Here is a 20,451-nt window from a genome sequence, read left to right on the forward strand (position 1 = left end):
TAGTTAATTCTACCCGCTTAAAGTCTATTTTGCCTTCCCTGTCCCTAAACACCCGTGCTTTGAAAAACTGTGCGCCATCATTCTGAACTTAACACGGTGAAGCCCTTTACAGAACATTATCAAGTGTTCGGCAGTTTCCTCCTCCTCTCTACATGCACAGCACACCGTGTCTACCCCTTCGTATTTGGCCTGATATGTCTTGGTTTGCAATACTGCCGTCCTGGCCTCAAACAGTAGAGAACTACCCCGAGTGTTATCACTTATCCTTTCCTTGGCCAATTCCTGCTTAAAAGTTCGATAGATCTCTAGTGCGTACTTCTTAGTCATGCGAATTCTCCACTTGTCGGTCTCCGTTTCCTTCACCTCCTTCTTAACCGATAGTTCTTTTTGGTTTGGCCCCCTGCTGTTTTCTAAGTATTTACCAGTCAATTTTCTGGTTCGCTTCCTCCATTTTGTATCGACATTCTTCATGTATAAGTAGCTGAAAACCTCCCTAGCCCAATGCTCCTCTCCATTTCTCTCAATCGCTTCTCAAATTTTATCGTGCTGCTAGCTTCCTTGCCCTCAAATGATGTCCATCCCATATTACCGTGTACTCCCTCATTTGGTGTATACCCGTAAGCTCCTAAACAAGCCTACCCATTCCACGTTGCTTAATTTCTAATTTTGCTTGAACTTTTGATCTCATGCACAAGATCGCATTGCCGAACGTCAGACCAGGAACCATGACCCCATTCCATATTTCTCTCACAACATCCTACCTATTGTAATTTCACAGTGGCCTATTTTTTATCACTGCTGCATTCCTGTTACCTTTAGTCGTTACGTATATTTCTTGTTCCCTTAGGTACTCGGTCTTATTGCTTCTCCATATGCCCAGGTATTTGTATCTATCTGTTATATTGTGAGCGTGACAAGCGAATGACTCTTTATTCTCTTTGATATCGTCATCACCTGTACATCTTCTTCATCTGTAAATATCATCACCAGCGTGATTTAGCTCGAGCCTGGCTGAATAAACCGGTTCCTCACAAGCGGTGGACTGTGCTTTTCGTTCCCTCAAGTCCTCTCGCCCGTTCTCGCTGGAGCTCCGCTCGGGTCGTCGCATAGAACCCCCTGCCATGGCGGCCCAAGAAAACCCTGGCCCATCCAACGTCGCCGTCCTACTGCAGCCACCGCCACCCGCTCTGCCCAACAACATTCGCCTGCGTGATCCACCTGTGTTTTCCGGTCTCTGAGGCGATGATGTTGAAGACTGGATCAAGAACTACGACCTCGCCAGTGATTTGAACAGGTGGGACAATCCACAGAAGTTGCGCAACGTCCCATTTTACTTGTCCGATGTTGCCAAAACTTGGTTCTGGAACCACCACCCGGATCTTCCCGACAGGGACACTTTCGAGCAGCAAATTCGTCAGATATTTGGTGCCCCTGCAGTTCGCACTGAGGCAGCAAAGAAGAAGCTCACTGAACGCACACAGCTTCCGGGTGGATCTTACACCTTTTATATTGAGGATGTCCTTGCACTGTGCTAGCGCGTTAACACCGGCATGTCTCAGAACGACCAAATACGCCACATTATTAAAGGCATTAACACCGTTGCCTTTAACTGCCTCGCCTCGCAAAATCCTGCCACCACCCAGGACGTGATAACCATCTGTCAGCGACTTGACGAGCTTCAGTCTCTTCGCCTTTGCTACGATGCCACCGACGTTCGTTTGCCTGCACCCCTCGACTTGCGTGCACTTATTCGCGACATCGTTCGTGAAGAGCTGCACGGGCGCTGCTCTTCCTGTGCTGTGGAAGTTACTTTCCCATCTGAAAAAGATAGCTTGCGAGACCTGATTAATCAAGAGATCGCCTCCGCATCGCGTCCGACGTGTTCCAACGGTCCCTGCATGCGCCAGACGCGCACGTACGCCGAAGTTGCCGCGCTCTCTGCCGCACCCACCGTTTCTGTGCCTACAACAGCAGACCATACATCTGTGGCTTCGTTATCACCGCCAGTGCGTGCACCACCTTACTACGCACCTCAGCGCCCTCCTCGACCAATCTGTTACTACTGCGGCTATCGAGGACATATCGCTCGGTTTTGTCGAAGGCGCCAACAAGACGAGCAACGCGGCTACGCTCCCGAAGAACATCGAAGCTTCCGTCCGACCATGAACTACCTAAGACCACCCTCCCGATCGTCCTATTGCCGTTCACCGTCTCCTACTTACCATACGGACATGCCTGGGAATTCCCGCACGTCTCGCCGCAGGTCGCCTTCTCCAGGTCGCCGTTCAGTGTCGCCTCTGCGGCCCACCTCCCATTCCACGAACGTCCACGCGGAAAACTCCCTAATGCAGTTTTATGAGGGGAAACTGCATCCGCCGGACAGCTAACAATTCCTCCAGAGCGCCTATCGAATTTGATAGTAGTGTTTGTAGAAGGTGTACGCGTTGAGGCCCTTGTAGACACTGGCGCTGCCTTTTCGATTATTCGTGCTGATTTTTGTTCCCGCCTTCGAAAAGTCACCACACCTTATGGCGGCCCGCCTCTACGTGCGACGACCAACGCTCTCATTCGTCCACTTGCACAGTGTACCGTTCGTGTCTGCATAGAAGGCATTCGTCATCACATTGTTTTCGCGGTATTTCGTGAGTGCACCCACGCTCTCATTCTGAGGTAGGATTTCTTGTCTTCTGCGTCCGCTTTTATATCTTGTCATCAGCGCCTCCTGCATCTAAATGCCACTGAATCTTCTCCGCTTGAACACGATGGACGCATCCGCCTTGTCACCAAGTCAGATTATGTACTTCGGCCATACATCGAAGAAATTATAAGTGTTAATTGCACCGACATTGTGGATGGTGACGTACTAATTCTCTCTTACGGTCATACCCTACGTAGGGGCATTGTGATCACACCAGGGCTTATTCGCTTCTTCGATGGGTCTACGTACATAACCGCCATAAATCAAACGCCCGAGTGTGTACTGCTCCCCTGTGGCTCAACAGTATCTTGCGTGGTTGACAGTGAGCCTGTTGCGATTGTTACTCTTCCGAACAACAACCACAACGATGTTCCGAAGTCACAATCACTGCCATTCGATGCCTCTGCCACACCTGTGTCGGCAACAATAAGCACCGACTTAACACCTGATCAAACTGAAGATTTGCTCGCCCTGTTAAATAGACACCGTTCTCTATTTGACGTGAACTCGCCCGCCCTCAGCATGACTACCACCGCTACTCACAGCATCCAAACTGACGGCTCTCGCATTGTACATCGGCGTTCATATCGCGTGTCTCAGGCAGAACGCAAGATCATCGAGGAAAACGTCTCAGACATGCTACGACGCAACATCATACGTCCTTCCGCGAGTCCCTGGTCATCCCCAGTTGTTCTCGTTCAAAAGAAAGATGGGACAGTGCGTTTCTGCTGCGTCGATTACCATGCGCTAAACAAAATAACACGCAAGGATGTTTATCCCCTCCCTCGGATCGACGATGCATTGGATTCATTACATGGCGCAAAGTATTTTTCTAGCCTCGACCTTAGGTCAGGCTACTGGCAGATACCAATGTCGGAGACTGATGAAGACTGATAAAGAGAAGGCCGCCTTTTCAACGCCAGATGGGTTGTACTTGTTCAATGTGATGCCTTTTGGACTCTGTAATGCGCCCGCCACCTTCGAACGCATGATAGACGGCGTATTGCGTGGTTTGAAATGGAAAACATGTCTGTGCTATTTCGATGACATAGTAGTGTTTTCATCCACGTTCTCGCAGCATCTACAACGTCTTGACGAAGTCCTCAAATGCCTTGCAAAAGCCGGTCTACAGCTTAACACCAAGAAATGTACCTTTGCTAGCAAGACAATCAAGGTTCTCGGCCACCTTGTCAGCAAAGAAGGAATTCGGCCCGACCCCGAGAAGCTTGCCGCTGTCCTCGATTTTCCTCGTCCACTACGTCAAAACGACCTGCGCAGCTTTCTGGGGTTATCTTCTTATTTCCGGCGCTTCATACGTGGCTTCGTGGAACTGGCGTCTTCGCTCCATCAACTCCTCGCAAGGAACGTCCCCTTCATTTGGTTCGAAGACTGCGAAAGCGCTTTCACGGCATTGAAGCAAGCCCTCACGTCGGATCCGGTACTGTGCCACTTCGATTCCACCGCACCCACCATCCTTCACACCGACGCAAGTAGTCATGATCTTGGTGCGGTACTCTTGCAGCGTGACAAAAACTCACGTGAACGCGTCGTTGCTTACGCAAGTTGTGCTCTTACCGCTCCAGAAAAGAACTACACTATCACCGAGCAGGAGTGCCTTGATGTTGTTTGGGTAGTGCAAAGATTCCGACCATATCTTCACGGCCGTCATTTTACCGTCGTGACCGACCATAACGCCCTATGCTGGCTTTCATCGCTGAAAAACTTATCGGGTCGCCTCGGTCGCTGGGCGCTTCGCTTACAGGAGTATGATTTCGATGTTGCCTACAGATCTGGGAAGAAGCATCAAGATGCTGATGCTCTATCGCGCTGTCCTTTGCCCAGCGGAAGCCACTCACCATCGATGCTCCAAAACGACAGCACCTCTCCAATCGCAGCGCTAAGTTCATCACCTGCCACCCTATCCGTCCTTGTTTCACAACAACGTGTCGACCCATACTGCCGCACCATTGTTGACCGCTTGACCGGCTCTACTACTCCTCCAAACGCCAGACACCGTCGACAACTTAAACAATTTAAGCTTGTCGGTGATGCTTTATGTCGGTACATTTACCACATCGATGGCAACAAGTGGGTACCCGTCATCCCAGGTTCTCTGCAACGTGAAGATCTGGAAGCCTTCCATGATGATCCAACCGCCGCTCATCTAGGCTATCACAAGACTTACGACAAAATACGAAGTCGTTGTTTTTGGCCTGGCCTCTCTTCAGCCGTCGCTAAGTACGTCGCCTCCTGTGTCCATTGCCAACGGCGAAAACGACTGACAACTGCTCCGGCTGGCTTAATGCAACCTCTTCCTTGTCCCTCCTCGCCTTTTGAAGTCGTTGGAATCGACTTGTATGACCCTCTTCCTATATCATCCAATGGGAATCGCTGGATTGTCACGGCCGTCGACCACCTTACCCGCTACGCAGAAACAGCTTCTATACCATCTGGGACTGCCACTGAGATCGCCGATTTCTTTCTTCGCCACATCTTTTTGCGTCATGGAGCTCCACGTATTCTCCTGAGTGATCGTGGCAAAGTCTTCCTCTCTTCCATTGTCGAGCAAGTTTTGCGTGCCTCGAGCACTGTTCACAAGACCACTTCTAGCTACCACCCGCAGACCAACGGATTGACCGAACGGTTTCATCGGACCCTATCGGACATGATCGCCATGTACATTCACCCCGACCACACGAAGTTGGATGCAATTCTACCCTTCCGGACATTCGCCTATAATACGGCTGCTCAACGCACTACCGGCTTTTCTCCATTTTTTCTCGTCCATGGTCGCTCGCCAAGTTTCGCTCTGGATGTCTCTTTCCTTTCGGCCCCTGCATCCTCGACGGCTCCTTTCTCTGAAGAATTCCTATCTCGTCTCGCACACTGCCGTCACCAGGCCCGTGTTAACACCGGCCTCTCTCAAGACACTCGCAAATCTCGCGACGACTCGTCTCTCCGTGTTGTGAGTTTTTCCCCTGGTGACGAAGTTCTTCTATGGACTCCACTACGCGTCCCCGGCCTATGCGACAAATTCATCAGTCGCTTCATTGGGCCGTACACGGTGGTCGAACAGAAATCTGCTGTCAATTACCGCGTTTCTCCTCTTAGCGCTAGTCCTGATCATCGTTGCCGAGGAACAGAGATAGTGCACGTATCTCGTTCAAAGCCTTATGCGCGACGCATTTCATAATACTGTCAAGCGACCAGGCGGCCGCTTTCACCGCGCGGGGGAATTAGTGTGAGCGCGACAAGCGAATGACTCTTTATTCTCTTTGATATCATCATCACCTGTACATCTTCTTCATCTGTAAATATCATCACCAGCGTGATTTAGCTCGAGCCTGACTGAATAAACCGGTTCCTCACAATATCTGTTATATTCGCCTCTATGGCACAGTGCCATCTATTGTATGAGAAGGGAGACGCTACTGGGTACAGAGGACGTTGACGATCGACGGCCGACGCCGCCCGACAACCGGCCAGGTCTCGCCATAAGTACCTTCGCCCCTAACACAATGGCTTGATTTACGTTGACAAAATGCTCTCTGTAAACTTTAATGCCATATGTTTCACTATCATAAATTCATTCCTTGCGGAAGGAGTCAAAGTTAAAGTTGTAATTTTGAAATTTTCGTCGCAATGTTCAAGCGTGGCGTCGAAAATTTGAAGCTGATTTTTTTGTATTTTCGCGACATTGACTCGATGAAAATTTCTGAAACTTCGCATGCCAGGTCCATGGTATCGACAAATGACAATGTATCTCGTTTTTATCGATTAAAAGCTATGTAGCGCCTCGTAGATGCCTTCAGAATCTTCGACCTCGTGGTGTTTGGTGCGGGAACTTTAAGGTGGCGTATCAACTAGCATTTTCTTTTCGCGCGTTTACTCGTTTACTAAGCGTCGGCGAGTCGTGGTAGAGAAGTGTTTTCGGTATTCTGAAAGTGCACTTCACTCATACGCGAAAAATAGTTTTGTTCTTTAGTGTCTCTAAGTGAACTGCGGGATGCTGAACGGAATTCTTTCAGAATAAACAAGTTCATAATTGACCAGGTCGTTCATCTTTTCCTGTCTTTGCCGCATTACCGTGGTAGCAGTATTAATACTATTTAAGCTTCCTTTATCTTTCGCATTTGTAGCCACGTAGCCTATCTGAAGTAAAGTAGCGAATTTGGCTAGTTGTAACATATTGATCATGATCATTGCAAAAAAATAGCACAAAAACACAGGAAATTGCACGGCACAGATGCTGTTACGAACATAAAGTTTAATGACAAAGACGTGTCATATATATACAAACATGAAGACATCAAATATAGTGACCCCCCCCCCACCCTCCCTAAGCACGTAATCAAGTATGCTGTGGACACAAATTCTCGGCATCTGTAGGAGCGGTTGAAGGCTAGCTGACGCACCTCTCTCATGCCTTTACAATTTCACACGCTTCAGCTCTTTGACCCGTGTGCTGGTCTCTATGCCTCATCACCATAGGGGTTTTGTTTAACTGAGCTGCACAGCTGCACTGCCCGAAATGGAGGGCAAGATGCCTAGATTCAGGGAGCTAGCGTGCTCCCTTGGGCGGACGTTGAGGCAACGTCCCGTCTGCCCAATGTACGACATACGCACGACAAAGGGTACACCACTCAGCTCGCACAGTCAGTTAAACGCTTAGAGTGCTTTATAGAGCAACCTTCAGCGCTTACAATGGCTGGCCCCGACACAGTGCAGCGCCTGTGTCGTGCACTCGTGTTTTTTGTGCGTTGATAACAATGCGTAGCCTATCTCTTCGTCACTAATTTGTTTCTTTTTTTTATCTATCTATCTATCTATCTATCTTTATTTAATCTAATCGAATGGGATAAATGTCCTGCACAGGTCCCAGAATCTGTGGCAGCAGGGGTGCCTTCAAGATGTCACTGTGCAGCGACCGATCGTCGCTGGACAGCTCCCTCAAAGCATTTATGGCGGAACTTGTCAGAGCGCCATCTCCTGACAGCGCGTGTGAACAGGACGAACCATGGAGCCCACGTAAGTGGCCGCAATGGCGCTTTTTTGTTATTTTTAATTATCGCTGTCTTCGCGGTCTGCTCCTGTAATATTGCCACTGAAGTGCTCGACAAATTGATACATAATAACAATGTACACTTCACACAATCTATTTATTGCACTCAACCGCCGCATTTCATTAGAACCTGCACTAATAAAGCAGGCAAAGGGAAAATCAACCTTATAGTCAATAATAGAGTACGCTCCTGATACTGGATCATAACTACCTCTTATTTAGAAAACTTGCGCTGGAACCTTTCAGCTAAAGTTGCAATTACTGTTGGATCATAAATTTGTCTAATGATCGCAGTAGCGAACTTACACTGTGCGCGGCTTGGTACGTACACTGCGCGTTTTATGATTTTATAAACTTTGAAGTTGTACCCTTTTTCTAAGCACAGAATTGATAGGGCTGTCGAGTTCCTGAAGCTTCAAAATTGATTCCCCTATAACGTAATAATCTGCTGGAAAGAATCGGTTCCCCAGAATAAATCGTGAAATGCACGTTCCTTCCGCTATTCTTATATGCTAGTTACACCTTGACGCTTATGGTTTCCGCAGACACCACCGCCATTGTTTCCAGAGCTGTCGTTTAACGAGTATACATAGGCATGTCTCCTCTTTGTGTTACCGCAGAATACGGCACCAGAGAACTTACAAACGGCGCACTGCTAAGATGGCATTTGTTTTCAGCTGTTTTTCAATTCCTCTCTGAAACACCAGTTACTGCTCTAAATTTAAAGTAAAAAAAATAAGTGATAATAAAAGCGGAGAGTGCGAAAACCCTCCAAAGAAAAAGTGGAGACGAACTCTGAGCGGCTTCTATATGTGTACCGAGAATAACAGGAATAGCCCGTTATTAGTTTTTTACATGGCTAATTTCCATTCGTGCACTGCTTTCTCTAGCGTCTAAAAGGACGCTACCTAGTTTGCCGTGAATCTAAATCGGTCTTTTGTTTTTAAATTTTTCTTGAAGATCAAGACATCATGAGATTTTGCAGATGCTGTTCAACTCACTCCGTCGAAAATCTGCGAACGAAAAAACGTTTGGGTTTGCTTGATGGCGCCTCCAGCAGCTCAGCAAGACAGATCTAGGAGAGAAAATTTGTTTCATAATTACTTATATAAAGGCTCGAAATTGTAAGCGAATTTGGTTTCATCTATGTCGTCCAGCGCGTGAAAAGTTTTTGGGAAAGGAGGAGGCATAGGTGAAAAGACGGGAGGTTTATTATAAGTTGGCTGACCACACAAGTGAAGTTGGTAAAATAGAAAACAGAATAAAAAAGTATGGCAGAACGAAGCAGTACCAGAGAAGAAGGAAAAAAAAACAACCTGACTCTCCTCAAAAGTCCCCTTGTTTGTAAGCAGTATTGCACGTGTGTGCTATCGGCCCGTGTCCCGTCTTTTGCCGAATAATGGTTGTCAAGTCTGTCTGACGCAGTTACGAGCATCATCTAGCACATGAAGCAAACATTCACCGGTTTGTTTTGTTCGGCAAACAACCGGAGTAATGCAGGGCTAGGATCGAGTAATTGATTTGTCTTCGCCGCGCGTCAGTTCCCTTATGTGTAAACGCACGTTCGACAGCAACCACTGAGCAGTATAGCGTAAAGTGCTTGAATAGGCCTATTGCGCTCAATAAGTCGATGTCCAACATTACACGCAAGTTTTTAATGCAGCGTAAGCAATACTATAGTGGAGGGCCCCGGAAAGTTTGACCACCTATATATGCATGGCTCTGCAACGTGCGCCTGAATCTGTAGCACATGGGCGTCTGGAATTTCGCCTCTATCGAAATGTTACCGCCGCTGCACGAATGGAACCCGCGATTTCCGAATCAGCAGCCCAGAACCGTAGTGACTGTGCCACTGAGGTGGCTCGGCACGAACGGATCACCGATATCAAGAGCCATGGTATCGTTCGTAGTCAATTATCGAAGCGAGGTGACCTTAAAGGAAGACCAGCAATGCCATTTGTCGAGGATGATGGCCATCGGCGGTGCCATCTGGCATGTTCTATATAGCCAAAAAAAGTCGCCATATATTTGGTCGCTCAGGACAGGTGTGGATCAGAGCAAAAATGTATGTCACCCCTTATGCTGTGTTGCCGCGGCGAAGTGCAAGTGAAATAATGCCTGAAATTGATCGGGGCAAGCGGCCTTGGCGACGACATTGCCTGCCCCGTAATCACGTGAAGCCAGCAATACTAAATCCGAAAAAGTGCCAGCAATGCTAAATCCGAAAAGTGACCCACGTGCCTATCGAAGCGCTTGATATCACAGTCTGCGCACCTGCATTTCGGAATCTCAATTGTAGTTTGAAACGCTGTTTTATCGTTACGCTGAGGTTTTGCGCACGAGATATTTTAACTATCTACAATAACGACAGCATCGATGGTCGGGCGAAGTGAAGTGTGACGCTTCTCGATGGAGAAACTTGTACTTGTATACTTGTCAATACAGTCGCTATGCATTCAAACTGAAACTCCTTTAAATAACAAGAAAAATAACGAAAGTTTCAAGTAGCGGTTTTTCGTGCTCCTGAAGTACGTGCTCCGTCCTTGTGAGAAATAACGGGGCTCGTTTAGCGTACATTAGACGTGATTAGTGTCACGTACGCGCGTATACCGATTCTTGGACCGAACTCGCTTTGCAGAGATCGTTTTTCTGCACTCTTCGCTGAATGTTCTTGTCGCTGCGCGTATTATGTGTCACTGCTGTGTATAGTGTTCCTCGCAGAAAGCATGTTTGCTAGGCTATATATTTTTCGAAGGGAGTCGTTCAAGCGATCGGGATGCGCCGATGCAATGAACGTGCGTAGGAGGAGTGCGGGATATCACTTTCCCCGAAGTGATCTTGTTTGCCCAGCGCGATCGAGCAGCCGCGTCGAGCCTGTATAGTGGTCGGTATGCGAGCACAAAGCCGACGACTGCTGCCTCTCGCAGTGGCTCAGGTGGCCGGCAAGCCGGGTGCCTCGACGGAAGTCTCCGGCGACGACACCCAGAGCGAGTGCTCCGACGCCAGCAACCAGGCTTTGTCTTCTCCTGCGAGCGCCACCAGATCCTCGCCCGCGTCCACCAACGAAGAGTACGCCGGTCCCGGTGAGCGACCGTGTAGTCACGTTGCAACGCCGACTATTACATGTATTGTCGAGCGTCCTTATAATGAAGTTGAATCGGGCCCATATGCTGAAAGTGGGCTTTAATTCACTTATATCGGCCTAACGAAAGCAAATGCAGCTTGTAAAGGAGCTTACGACTTTATGAAACGAATGTGTGGTGCGCGCAGTGAAGATGAACACTGCGAGTGTGAGAGGAGCGCACCGCTCAGTTCCCGTCGCACTTATTTTTTTCCCATTTACCGCGATTAATTTCATTACATTTTATTACCTCAATGAAAGCACTGTGGTGTTGCATAAGGAGCTGGTGTACAAAAAAGGATTGCACGTTGACTGTCCATGATGAGTAATGAGCTCTTACAGCTTCAACGAAGGCATGTGAGTTGGTTACGGCGACGATGACGTAAACGAAAGACCGTTCTAGTATGCATGCAAGGGTGTGCAAAAAAAAAGCGGAATGGTGTGAGTACATTTTCAAGAGTTAGCTACTCATAGAGAATTTCCCGCTCATTGTTGCTAACTTTCAGCCATCATGATTTTGCCCAATTCTCGGCTTGTTTAGTATTTAATCTTCAGCGCTAGGTTAAGGGGACACTGAAGCTAACGATGAATCGGTTTTCATTGGTAAAGTCTAGTCTGAGAACTCTGTCGTCAAGTTCACCATGATAAAGCTTCTAATATAAGAGAAAAAAATCAAGGTTAATTTTTCATTTTCGAGTTTCACGCCGTAAGTTCCACGCCGGACGTCGTGGATTTCAAAGTGTACTGTTTGTATTTTAGCGTCACTGACCCAAGGAAATTATCCCAAACATGGTCTGTTAAGTCCGTGGGCCCTCCAAAAATGATGCACTGCGTTTTTGCTGACTGGGAACTCCGTAGTGCCCAGAAGACGCCATCGACATTGATGACGTCATGACTACTGCTGCTGAAATCGCAAGGAGGCGTCGCCAGTGGCATTTTCTTTGTGCGTGTTTTCTCGCTTACCAAGAGTCCTTTCGCGGCAACCGTTGTGATTTTTGTATCGCCAACAAATAATTAACTAATAGTAGGAAGCTAGTTTTAATTTTTCCCCTTTAGCGCCTCTTTGAGCGAATCGATCGCAAACGTGGCGTTCACACCGTTCGCAGAGATCCGTGCCTCGCAGCTTCGGGTGCCTCCTCCGGGCAGGAGCAGCGCACCGGTGAACCAGGACAGCGACGGTGACTCCGGCATTGACGGTTCGGTGGAACGCTTCTCGCAGAGGGTCGGCTCCACGTCGTCGGCCGACACCGAGCCTTCCTCCTGCAACGACGGACCTGTAGAAAGGTGCGCCCACGCTACACATTCTGTCTCCTTGTGTCAGAAGCTCCACCTTTCTTGCAGTGTTCTTAGTCGCCTTAGATATTTCGCGCCTAAAGCGGGGACATTCGCTCTTTCTCATCGAGTCTCTTTACCATGGCACCATACTGTCCTACACCACGCTACGATTCTAGCTGATTAACTTTTCTTTGTTTATTCATACTTTGTAAAATGAGTTCATTCTCATGATGAAGTGATTCCCATAAAGAGAATGGTTTATTGTATTAGTCACAACTTTGCGAATGTCATTTATTCTTTGAGTAGGGATACAGCATGCTGCCGACAGAAAACGCATTCAGCTTTCTTTTATCTGTCTGTCTGTCTGTCTGTCTGTCTGTCTGTCTGTCTGTCTGTCTGTCTGTCTGTCTGTCTGTCTGTCTGTCTGTCTGTCTCATCATAGTTTCCTACAAAATTACTTAGAGAAAATCTGCCGCCAGTGTGGTGCTTGATTCAAGGCAATTACGGAATATGTGTGATTCGAACATCAATCGGATTTGTGAACCTCGAAGGCGCGCCTGGCTTCACGTTAAAATGGTTGATTTCGTACTAAAAGAGAAGGTAAGAAGCTATTGATGCTTTTACATTGCACAGAAACGTGTTTTATTTAACACTGGAACTTTCTGCGTCTATTTAAAATTTTACGAAGCGTAAGAAATACCAACGGTCGCCAAACTTGGCAGGCAGACGACAAAGCGAGCGTTCTCTCTGCCACTTTATGTCGTCTATTTTTTTCTTTCATCCTTTGGTTGAGCCGTGAAGGTGAGTGGACTTCTTTTTTGTAATATGATACGCGTGGATGAGATCTACTTATAAATGTTTTGTTTTAGAGAACCTTTATTTACGCAGTGAAAAATCTCGCTCAACACCAGCCAACACAAGCCTCGCAGACACATGTACCGTCATTCCTAGCGCTTCAACGAAGGGACCGACAACTGATTTTTTTCGACCCAGTCTTTTTTTTTTCGTTGCGACAGAAAGCTTATCCTTCGTAGAGTTTGTAGCTGCCATAGTTAATCCCAAAAGCGCGTAGTCATTTTATAAGCAGTATTTTTTTTTCAGGCTAAAAGACTGTGAACACAGATGACCCCTTTCATTTAGCAACGCTGAGAATGCATACATAACCTCCTATACATTTCTTGCCTGCTGGATGAGCGTGAAATGTCCGTCATCTATGGCGGCGTAGGGTTACTACGTAGTACTACGGATCTACGTAGGGTTAAGGGTATTTGTACTTGGTCTTTTATATTAGCAACTTTGGCGTTTGCTAATTACAGAGGCTATGCCTTGTATTGAAGAGGTACCCTGCTGAATGAGCGCGAAACGCCCGTCATCTATGATGGCGTCACTTACGTAGGGTTAGTTATAATTAATTTTAATTGCGTTTACGCCTTTTTAAAACTTTTTACGTTATATTTGTTGCATATAGGTTCCAAAAAAACTTAAAAACTTATTTGAAGGCAACCCTACTTAAGTGGCGCCATCATTGCAGTTCCGACGACGGCCGCTTCCCAAGTGACCGCCGATAATCTAGCAGACAAGAGAAATCTAGGAGGCCGTGATTCATAGCGATGCCGGTAGCCCTTCTAGAGACTTGTGCATGCTGTCGTTGTTCTGCTTTCGCAGGAGTTCCTGTAACTATGCTTGACCACGCTTGTTTTGAGCTTTACAGCTATTTTTGAATATAAAAGGCCGTTAAAACTAGATGATGTGGCTTTATTCACTGTGTTTGTACCGCGTTGCGTGCGCCTACGCCCAAGATTGATGCGCCTGTGGCGTGGATGACTTGTCCCGTCGTCATTACTCTCTCGACACATGAGCCAAGTCAAGTCACCGAAAACGTCGATTAAAAATCTTAGCGACCTGTAAACTGCGTGAACTGCGTGCACGGTTTCATGAGCACGTAGAAAAGTTGCTTAAGATGCACTGACGAGCACGGAATCATTACGTCATGCGAAGGTAGCGCCACCTTCTTGCGCACTACTAACGCAGGCCTGTAAGTACATTTTTATAGATACTTTATACTATAAAAAAGCAAGCAATATTTCATGCTAACAGGAAAATTCTTGACCTCGTGCACTAGTTTACGGTCACATGACAAATAACACCGGATAATTAAAGTTTCTGCCCCCAAGTGGCGCCACAGGCTATTTTCTCGATTTTCAATGAATAAATAAATGTATAACTCCACTTTTCACGAGAAAACCAGGGTTGGTATAGGTCAGTATAAGAGTCAACCATTCCATTCGTGCAGTTCTTTAAGTTCGCTGGTCCCTTTAATAAGTTCGCATAGACGGTGGCGCCACTTTTCCCCCCTATGGGTATTTTTGTGAGAAACTCTCTGGTCTGTCTGTCTGTTCTACATAACTACGCGTGTGCGCACATGTGTGTGTTTGTCTAGAGAGAGAGAGCGAGACTAGCAATGTTGCATGTGTACTGACTGCAGGCGCGAGCTAAGAGACATGCACTCAAAGTAAGAACGTTTGGTCCTGCGCATTCAAAGCGGCGCACTTGACGATCACGGGTGTAGAAGTATCGAACGGGCTGTTTCATGGAATACTTAAACCTTATAATAGCCTCTTTCGGTGGCCGTCCTTCCAAGTAGACATCGGAATAGGCTTCACTAAGTATGTGGTGTTACAAAAAAAAAAGCGTTCTTCCCTTCAGCTTCAAGGCGTTAGTGCAGATATGTCAGTTGAAGAATACATCCAATGACGGACTCCCGAATGAGTTTAAGGGATCCGTATACACAAGGCAGTTTGACAAAGGTGCACCGTCATCCCGAGTTGATTCGGGTATATAGACAGTTGGCGTGTACTTATCTCGCGGCGTCCTCGTTTCTTGCGTGCGAAATTTATGGCCTATAGCTGCGGCTTTTTTTCCCAGGCCTTTGTTAGGGGCAGACTCGACGTGTCGCGGCGTCTTCTTGCCGTAGAATGACAAGTGCACCGACAGCCTCGACTTCCGGGTTCCGGTGACAGGCGCGGCCCGGGCGTCATTCTACGAATGCCGCCGTCGTAGAGCGCGTGTGAACGTTAAGACGGACATGTCGTAGTGACGCCAGCGTGGGAAACCGACAGTTGCCTCCCAACTCTATGGTTCACCCGACGTGAATATTAGACGGCTGAGCAAGCGCCACTTTGTGCAGACTACGGCAGAAGCACTTACAAGCTTCTCATTAGCCATATCCGTGTCTTAAATGTCGAAATTCACTTTCGCCTATTTCACACTAATCTCTCAATCGTCGTTAACTCAAGGTGAAGCCTTACAGTTTTTGAAGGACAAAGTTTCTTTGATATTGTGCGCTTTTTATAAGTTATTCTGTTACTACCAAAATTACCAAAAGACGATCATGAGCAGTTTGAATGTGGCAAGATGTGTTGTATCTCTACAGGACGCACTTCAACTTCAGAGGAAGTCTGTTGGCGACACTTAATTGCTGATAATGTTTGTCGGGTGTTATGCATCAGACACCTCATATTCAAAACAGCCGATATAATGACGACATTCCGCGTGTCATCTTCCGCTGCAGGCATCAGCTGCACGAGGATGCATCTCCTACCGCCGGCAACGACGGAGGCGCCAGGGCCTCGTTTGCGGCGGGGCCTCCGCGGGTGCACTTCGATGAAAGCTTGCCATTCTCGGAGCAGCACATGCGCCGCTCCTGCAGGCAGCTCATGGCCGCGCTGTACGCCTCTTCCCCAAAAGGACCTCAGCTGGACCCTCGTTCCGCGGGACGATACCGCAGTTTCTCCCTGCCTGCGCGTGCGTTCGAAGAGGACGAATCCTTCAAGAGACTCTCCGTGCCCGCTGCCCGTACACTGCCCTCGAGCTTTGACCTTGATGGCAGAAGCGCATCCTCTGGCGTCAAGTTGTCTGTCGCTCCGATGCTCGACGACGTTTCGACACGTGCGACTACATGGTCCGGCTCTCGTTGGACGTTGCTTCCGCCGGACTCGTCCCCCGCGTTGTCACTGACCGACTCGAACGACTCTCGTCGACGCGACCACGACGTTCCGGCGCCTGTGCCCAGCGAGCCATCGACAAACAAGCACCCAGCCTATTGCATATCCGCGACGTTGAAGGGCTCGAAAGGAATAACCCCGTCGCTGAAAGACTCTGCCATGCCGGAGAACTCCAAGTACCCTGGCCGCGGTATTTTGAGCTCTGCGCAGTACGCTAACGAGGCCGTTTTCGTGAATGGAAACGTTGAACAACCTTCGCACGTCCGGCAGGAGCACAGCCAACTTGGCGCGACGAGCCGCGACTCGGCCTGCGAGAGACCTGGCCGAGATCAAGGTATGGTGAACAATGCGTGTTCAGGGGAAGCTGGCATTTCAGAGCCATGGCGTACAGCCAGCGACCTGAGAACCGCCGCCCAGCCTGTCCGTATGGCGCCCAGGGAAGCCGTCGTCAGCCGGGTGCAGCCGACGCGACCAGTTTCTAGTCACTCGCCGTCGTCACTGTCAGGTGCGAAGCCCAAGACGACGCTGCCGCCTAAGGCACTACCGCTGTCCTTGCCGGGTAAGACGCGTGCAACTAAACATAGATACCTATCTTATGAACACCACGGATGTTGTAACCAGGAATCATGGTCAACAATTTCCGTCAGTTTCTATGTGTGAAAGCACTCCATACGGATGCTAGGCGTTCTTTATTGTGATAAGGGGTGATGTGTACTGCTACCCACTTCTTACTCTCGTATTACTCTTTAAACTGCCTAAAACCACCTGCCATACTTGAGAATGACATTTTGGAATGGTTGTCTTTGTTAATAAGCAACGAAAGAGAGCAAATGTAGTGGATTAGTATAAGGCGTGTTTGTGGTAGTTGCATGACTCCACAATATTTAGTTCACATTGCCCCAGCCTAGCTGTATTATTCTTATCATTATACGAGAGGATTCGGCACTGCATGTAAAATGTCAATTTTTATGAAAGGGAACACGCGATCGCGTGGCCGGTGCTCTGCAGCGGCTGCCTACAGCACCATCAGTCGATACAACGCCTCTTTTATTGCAACGCCAGTGCAAACGCGTGCTTCTCAATAGAAGCCGTCGGTCCGCCTTGATTTAGGGAGTGGTGGTGATGTGGCGCTGTATGAGGGGTCCCGCTGCTTGCGTCGCACGTGCGTCCGAGCGCTTTCCCCGAAAAATGCAATAGACGTGTTTCCCAGACCAATATCATACGTCTGTCAGATTCGCTCCTTCATGCCATAGAGTTTCCTAATATATGCTAGAGGGAACCCTGGCGCTAGTGTCTAAGGGAGCTGCAACACACGGCGCTTCAACGAGCATGGGGATGATGGGTAGTTCGCATATTTCTCTAGTCTTCGTACTTCTAGCCTGCTTCTGGCAGTGTGTGTGTTCGTGTGGCTTGGCGCTGTTTTCTCACGAAACAAAAAAAAAGAAAATGGCCAGCGGTTGCGCTTCACCACCTTATTATTTTCTAGGCCTAACATTTCGAATCAAGTCACGAAGTTGAAAAGGGTTTGTTCTTTCCTTCAAAATGCAACCGAAACCAGCTATAAACTAGGCCGCAAGTACGATTCGCCACCCGCAAGTACGAAGACTAGGCAAATGTGTGTACTACCCATAATTCCCATGGTCGCTGAATGATCGCAGCGCCAGAGCTTCCTCTATTAGTTTTCGGAAAGTCTATGCTTTATGCTGCTTCTTTCTGGCTCGAGGCAATGCCGCCGCCGTGTCACAGAGCAGCGCATGCAGAAACGTTGCACTGACGCTTCCCCATTGGTTGCCCGCATAGCGCCACCAGCGGCGACGCGCTATCTCAAAACACCGTATATTATATATATATAGAGCCAGCGTGACTGTCAATATTGTGAACACGAGGAATGCAACACGCCATCCCACGAATCTGTACACAACTGAACAAAAACATCGCCGCGGTGGTCTAGTGGCTAAGGTACTCGGCTGCTGACCCGCAGGTCGCGGGATCGAATGCCGGCTGCATTTTCGATGGAGGCGAAAAGGCTCTAGGCTTGTGGGCTCATATTTCGGTGCTTGTTAAAGAAACTTAGGTGGTCTAAATATCCGAAGCCCTCCACTACGGCGTCTCTCATAATCACATGGTGGTTTTGGGACGTAAAACCCCACATATCTATCTACAACTGAACAAAAAATTACTTCATATGATTTTCGTATTGAAGCGCTGCATGAGGGGCTACTCTCTCCCATCAGCGCAAAGCGCACCCGAAGGCTAGGCGAAGCGAGCGAGCAGGTAAAGGATAGAGGAGAGGGAGTTGAACAGCTGGATCGGCGGCATCTGGCTGGCATCGATAAGATAGAGGGGGCGTTGTTGGACAGATAATGAAAGTGCGTCGGCTTTTGGCGGCATCACCCGTTGCGAGACTATAGAGCGGGAGCACAGTTTAGCGGCGCTTGTGCAACGGTTATGACTTGTTTCGTTTGCTAACAAATGACGCGAAAAGCAGACGCGCTTTTTTTATGTGTCAGTTGATTGTGACAGAGCGCGGGCCGCGCGCTTCCGTGCTCCCTTTCGTAAACATTTACACTGTACAGATCCTCAAGGAAAGAGGGTGCGTGTTCACTCGTCCGCAGATGCTCCCTCCTCGTGTTGTGCCGTTTCCTCTGCACGATGAACATTGCAAAATTGACGCATGGACCGAGAAAAAACGAATCAGCTTGCACGCATACGTGATCACGGGCAAGAAGCGTGTCCAAAGTGCGCGGCGCATCGCTTGCCGATAATGCTATACGACAGCGCATTTACAGCGCGTAATTGCCAAAATTTTCTTGGATCGCCATGTGCTGGCTACAATGCTGTCTCGCTGCGCCCCATTCATTCTATTCTCCACGAATAACAGTTGCTGCCCGTCTGGGACGTCACTGCATGCGTAATAGTAGAAATGTTCAGTATAACTGTTAACGCAATAGCCTAATGGTGGAACGGCGGTGTGCCGCTTTAGTGCTTCTGCGCATGCATGAATAGCTCAGGTTGACTTAAAATTTGTTTCCTCTGTGCATCATTTACCACACTGTCAAAACAAAAAAAGGAACTGCGGACGCTTTGCTGCTCCTCCTTGTTGTCCGTTCGAGTCTCTTTATCTGCGCGCATGCGACTTCTTCTGAAACGTTGAGCGCATGTGCAGTGATGCACACGTTGTTTGCCAGCAGCGATGCCACCCAAAAGCCGTGGTTCTTCTGGTCCGGACACCGGCACCATGCGCGTGCTGTTCGCGCGCCCCGCGGCCGTCGTCCCGGAGCCCACCTCGCACGCCGAGCAGTCGTCCACTCGCGCCACGCGGTCTCCGAGTGCCGGGCGCTTCCTCTTCGACGCGGCGCGACCGTGCACGCCGCCAGCGGCTTACGGGTCGCGTCTCGCCGACGTTGCCAACAGGACGCCGGAAGTCGCTAACGGAGTCCACGAATCGCTGTTCATGAACTGGCCCCAAAACAAGAGCTTCGATGACCTGGGCCGTGAGCAAAGCCCGCTGCGCAGTCTATGCGAGGCACCTAGCTGCTTCGCTGCCGACGGCGCAACTTCACCCAAGAGCACGAGCATGCCAACACTCGTGCACCAGGGAGCCACTCCTAACGGCAGAGGTGAGTTTGTGCCCAGTGAAAGTGACGTTTATGGCCTTGATTGAGTGGTCGTCTTTCTAAGGGCCTCGTGTTTTTCCCTTTTGTTAAACACTGGCAACTCGTTCTGTCTGTCGTACCTGCTTCACATACATTCTGCGTCATTCTTGTAGCGTTTTTATTTTTCTTCACCATTCGAGTGCGCGGGTCAGGTGAAGGAACAGTTGTGTTGCGGCCGGTGGTTTGGACGATAAGATAACATTGTGCGTCCTCAATGGGGCGTCCACTACCGGCGCGGCCTAATCGGCGCTATCCGCGCACACATTCACTGATCAATCGCGTTTGTGACAACGCGGGGCGGTTGTCCCAATGGTGGTCTCGTGGGCCACATTTGATCCAGGGCCGTTTATGTTGGACGCGATTTTGCGTGAGAAATCTGCAAATTGTCTTTCCCACTGCGTGCTCTCTTGTTGCCCATGTCTTCGCACTGTGACTGATCTCCTCGTTCGACGGCCAAAGATCGACTTTGGAGATTTTATTTCGCTTAGATAGGCAGTGTCCAGGGTAGGTACGAGCGACATTTATTGCACGCGTTAGTTACAGATTGGGAACAGAAGCTTGGAACGCAATGGTGTGGTAGTTGCGATGTTAGTCTCCGATTTGACAAATATGCGTCCGGTGACGTGAAACCGCGA

General features: G+C 48.7%; 1 protein-coding gene across 4 annotated transcripts in view; it reads left to right on the forward strand.

The window, feature by feature from the left end:
* The window catches only part of LOC119160832 (uncharacterized), a 221,062-nt gene that overhangs the window by 183,791 nt on the left and 16,820 nt on the right, over nucleotides 1-20,451 (forward strand). For 3 of the 4 annotated variants that reach the window (XM_075880728.1, XM_075880731.1, XM_075880730.1), the window contains 5 exons: nucleotides 7,574-7,726; nucleotides 10,688-10,843; nucleotides 11,988-12,165; nucleotides 15,728-16,719; nucleotides 19,349-19,780. In XM_075880728.1, the coding sequence (XP_075736843.1) occupies nucleotides 7,574-7,726; nucleotides 10,688-10,843; nucleotides 11,988-12,165; nucleotides 15,728-16,719; nucleotides 19,349-19,780 (1,911 nt within the window). The remainder of the gene's footprint in view (nucleotides 1-7,573; nucleotides 7,727-10,687; nucleotides 10,844-11,987; nucleotides 12,166-15,727; nucleotides 16,720-19,348; nucleotides 19,781-20,451) is intronic. The other variant, XM_075880729.1, reaches the window with a different exon arrangement.

This window comes from Rhipicephalus microplus, chromosome X (genome assembly GCF_043290135.1).
Source record: "Rhipicephalus microplus isolate Deutch F79 chromosome X, USDA_Rmic, whole genome shotgun sequence".
NCBI lineage: Eukaryota > Metazoa > Arthropoda > Arachnida > Ixodida > Ixodidae > Rhipicephalus > Rhipicephalus microplus.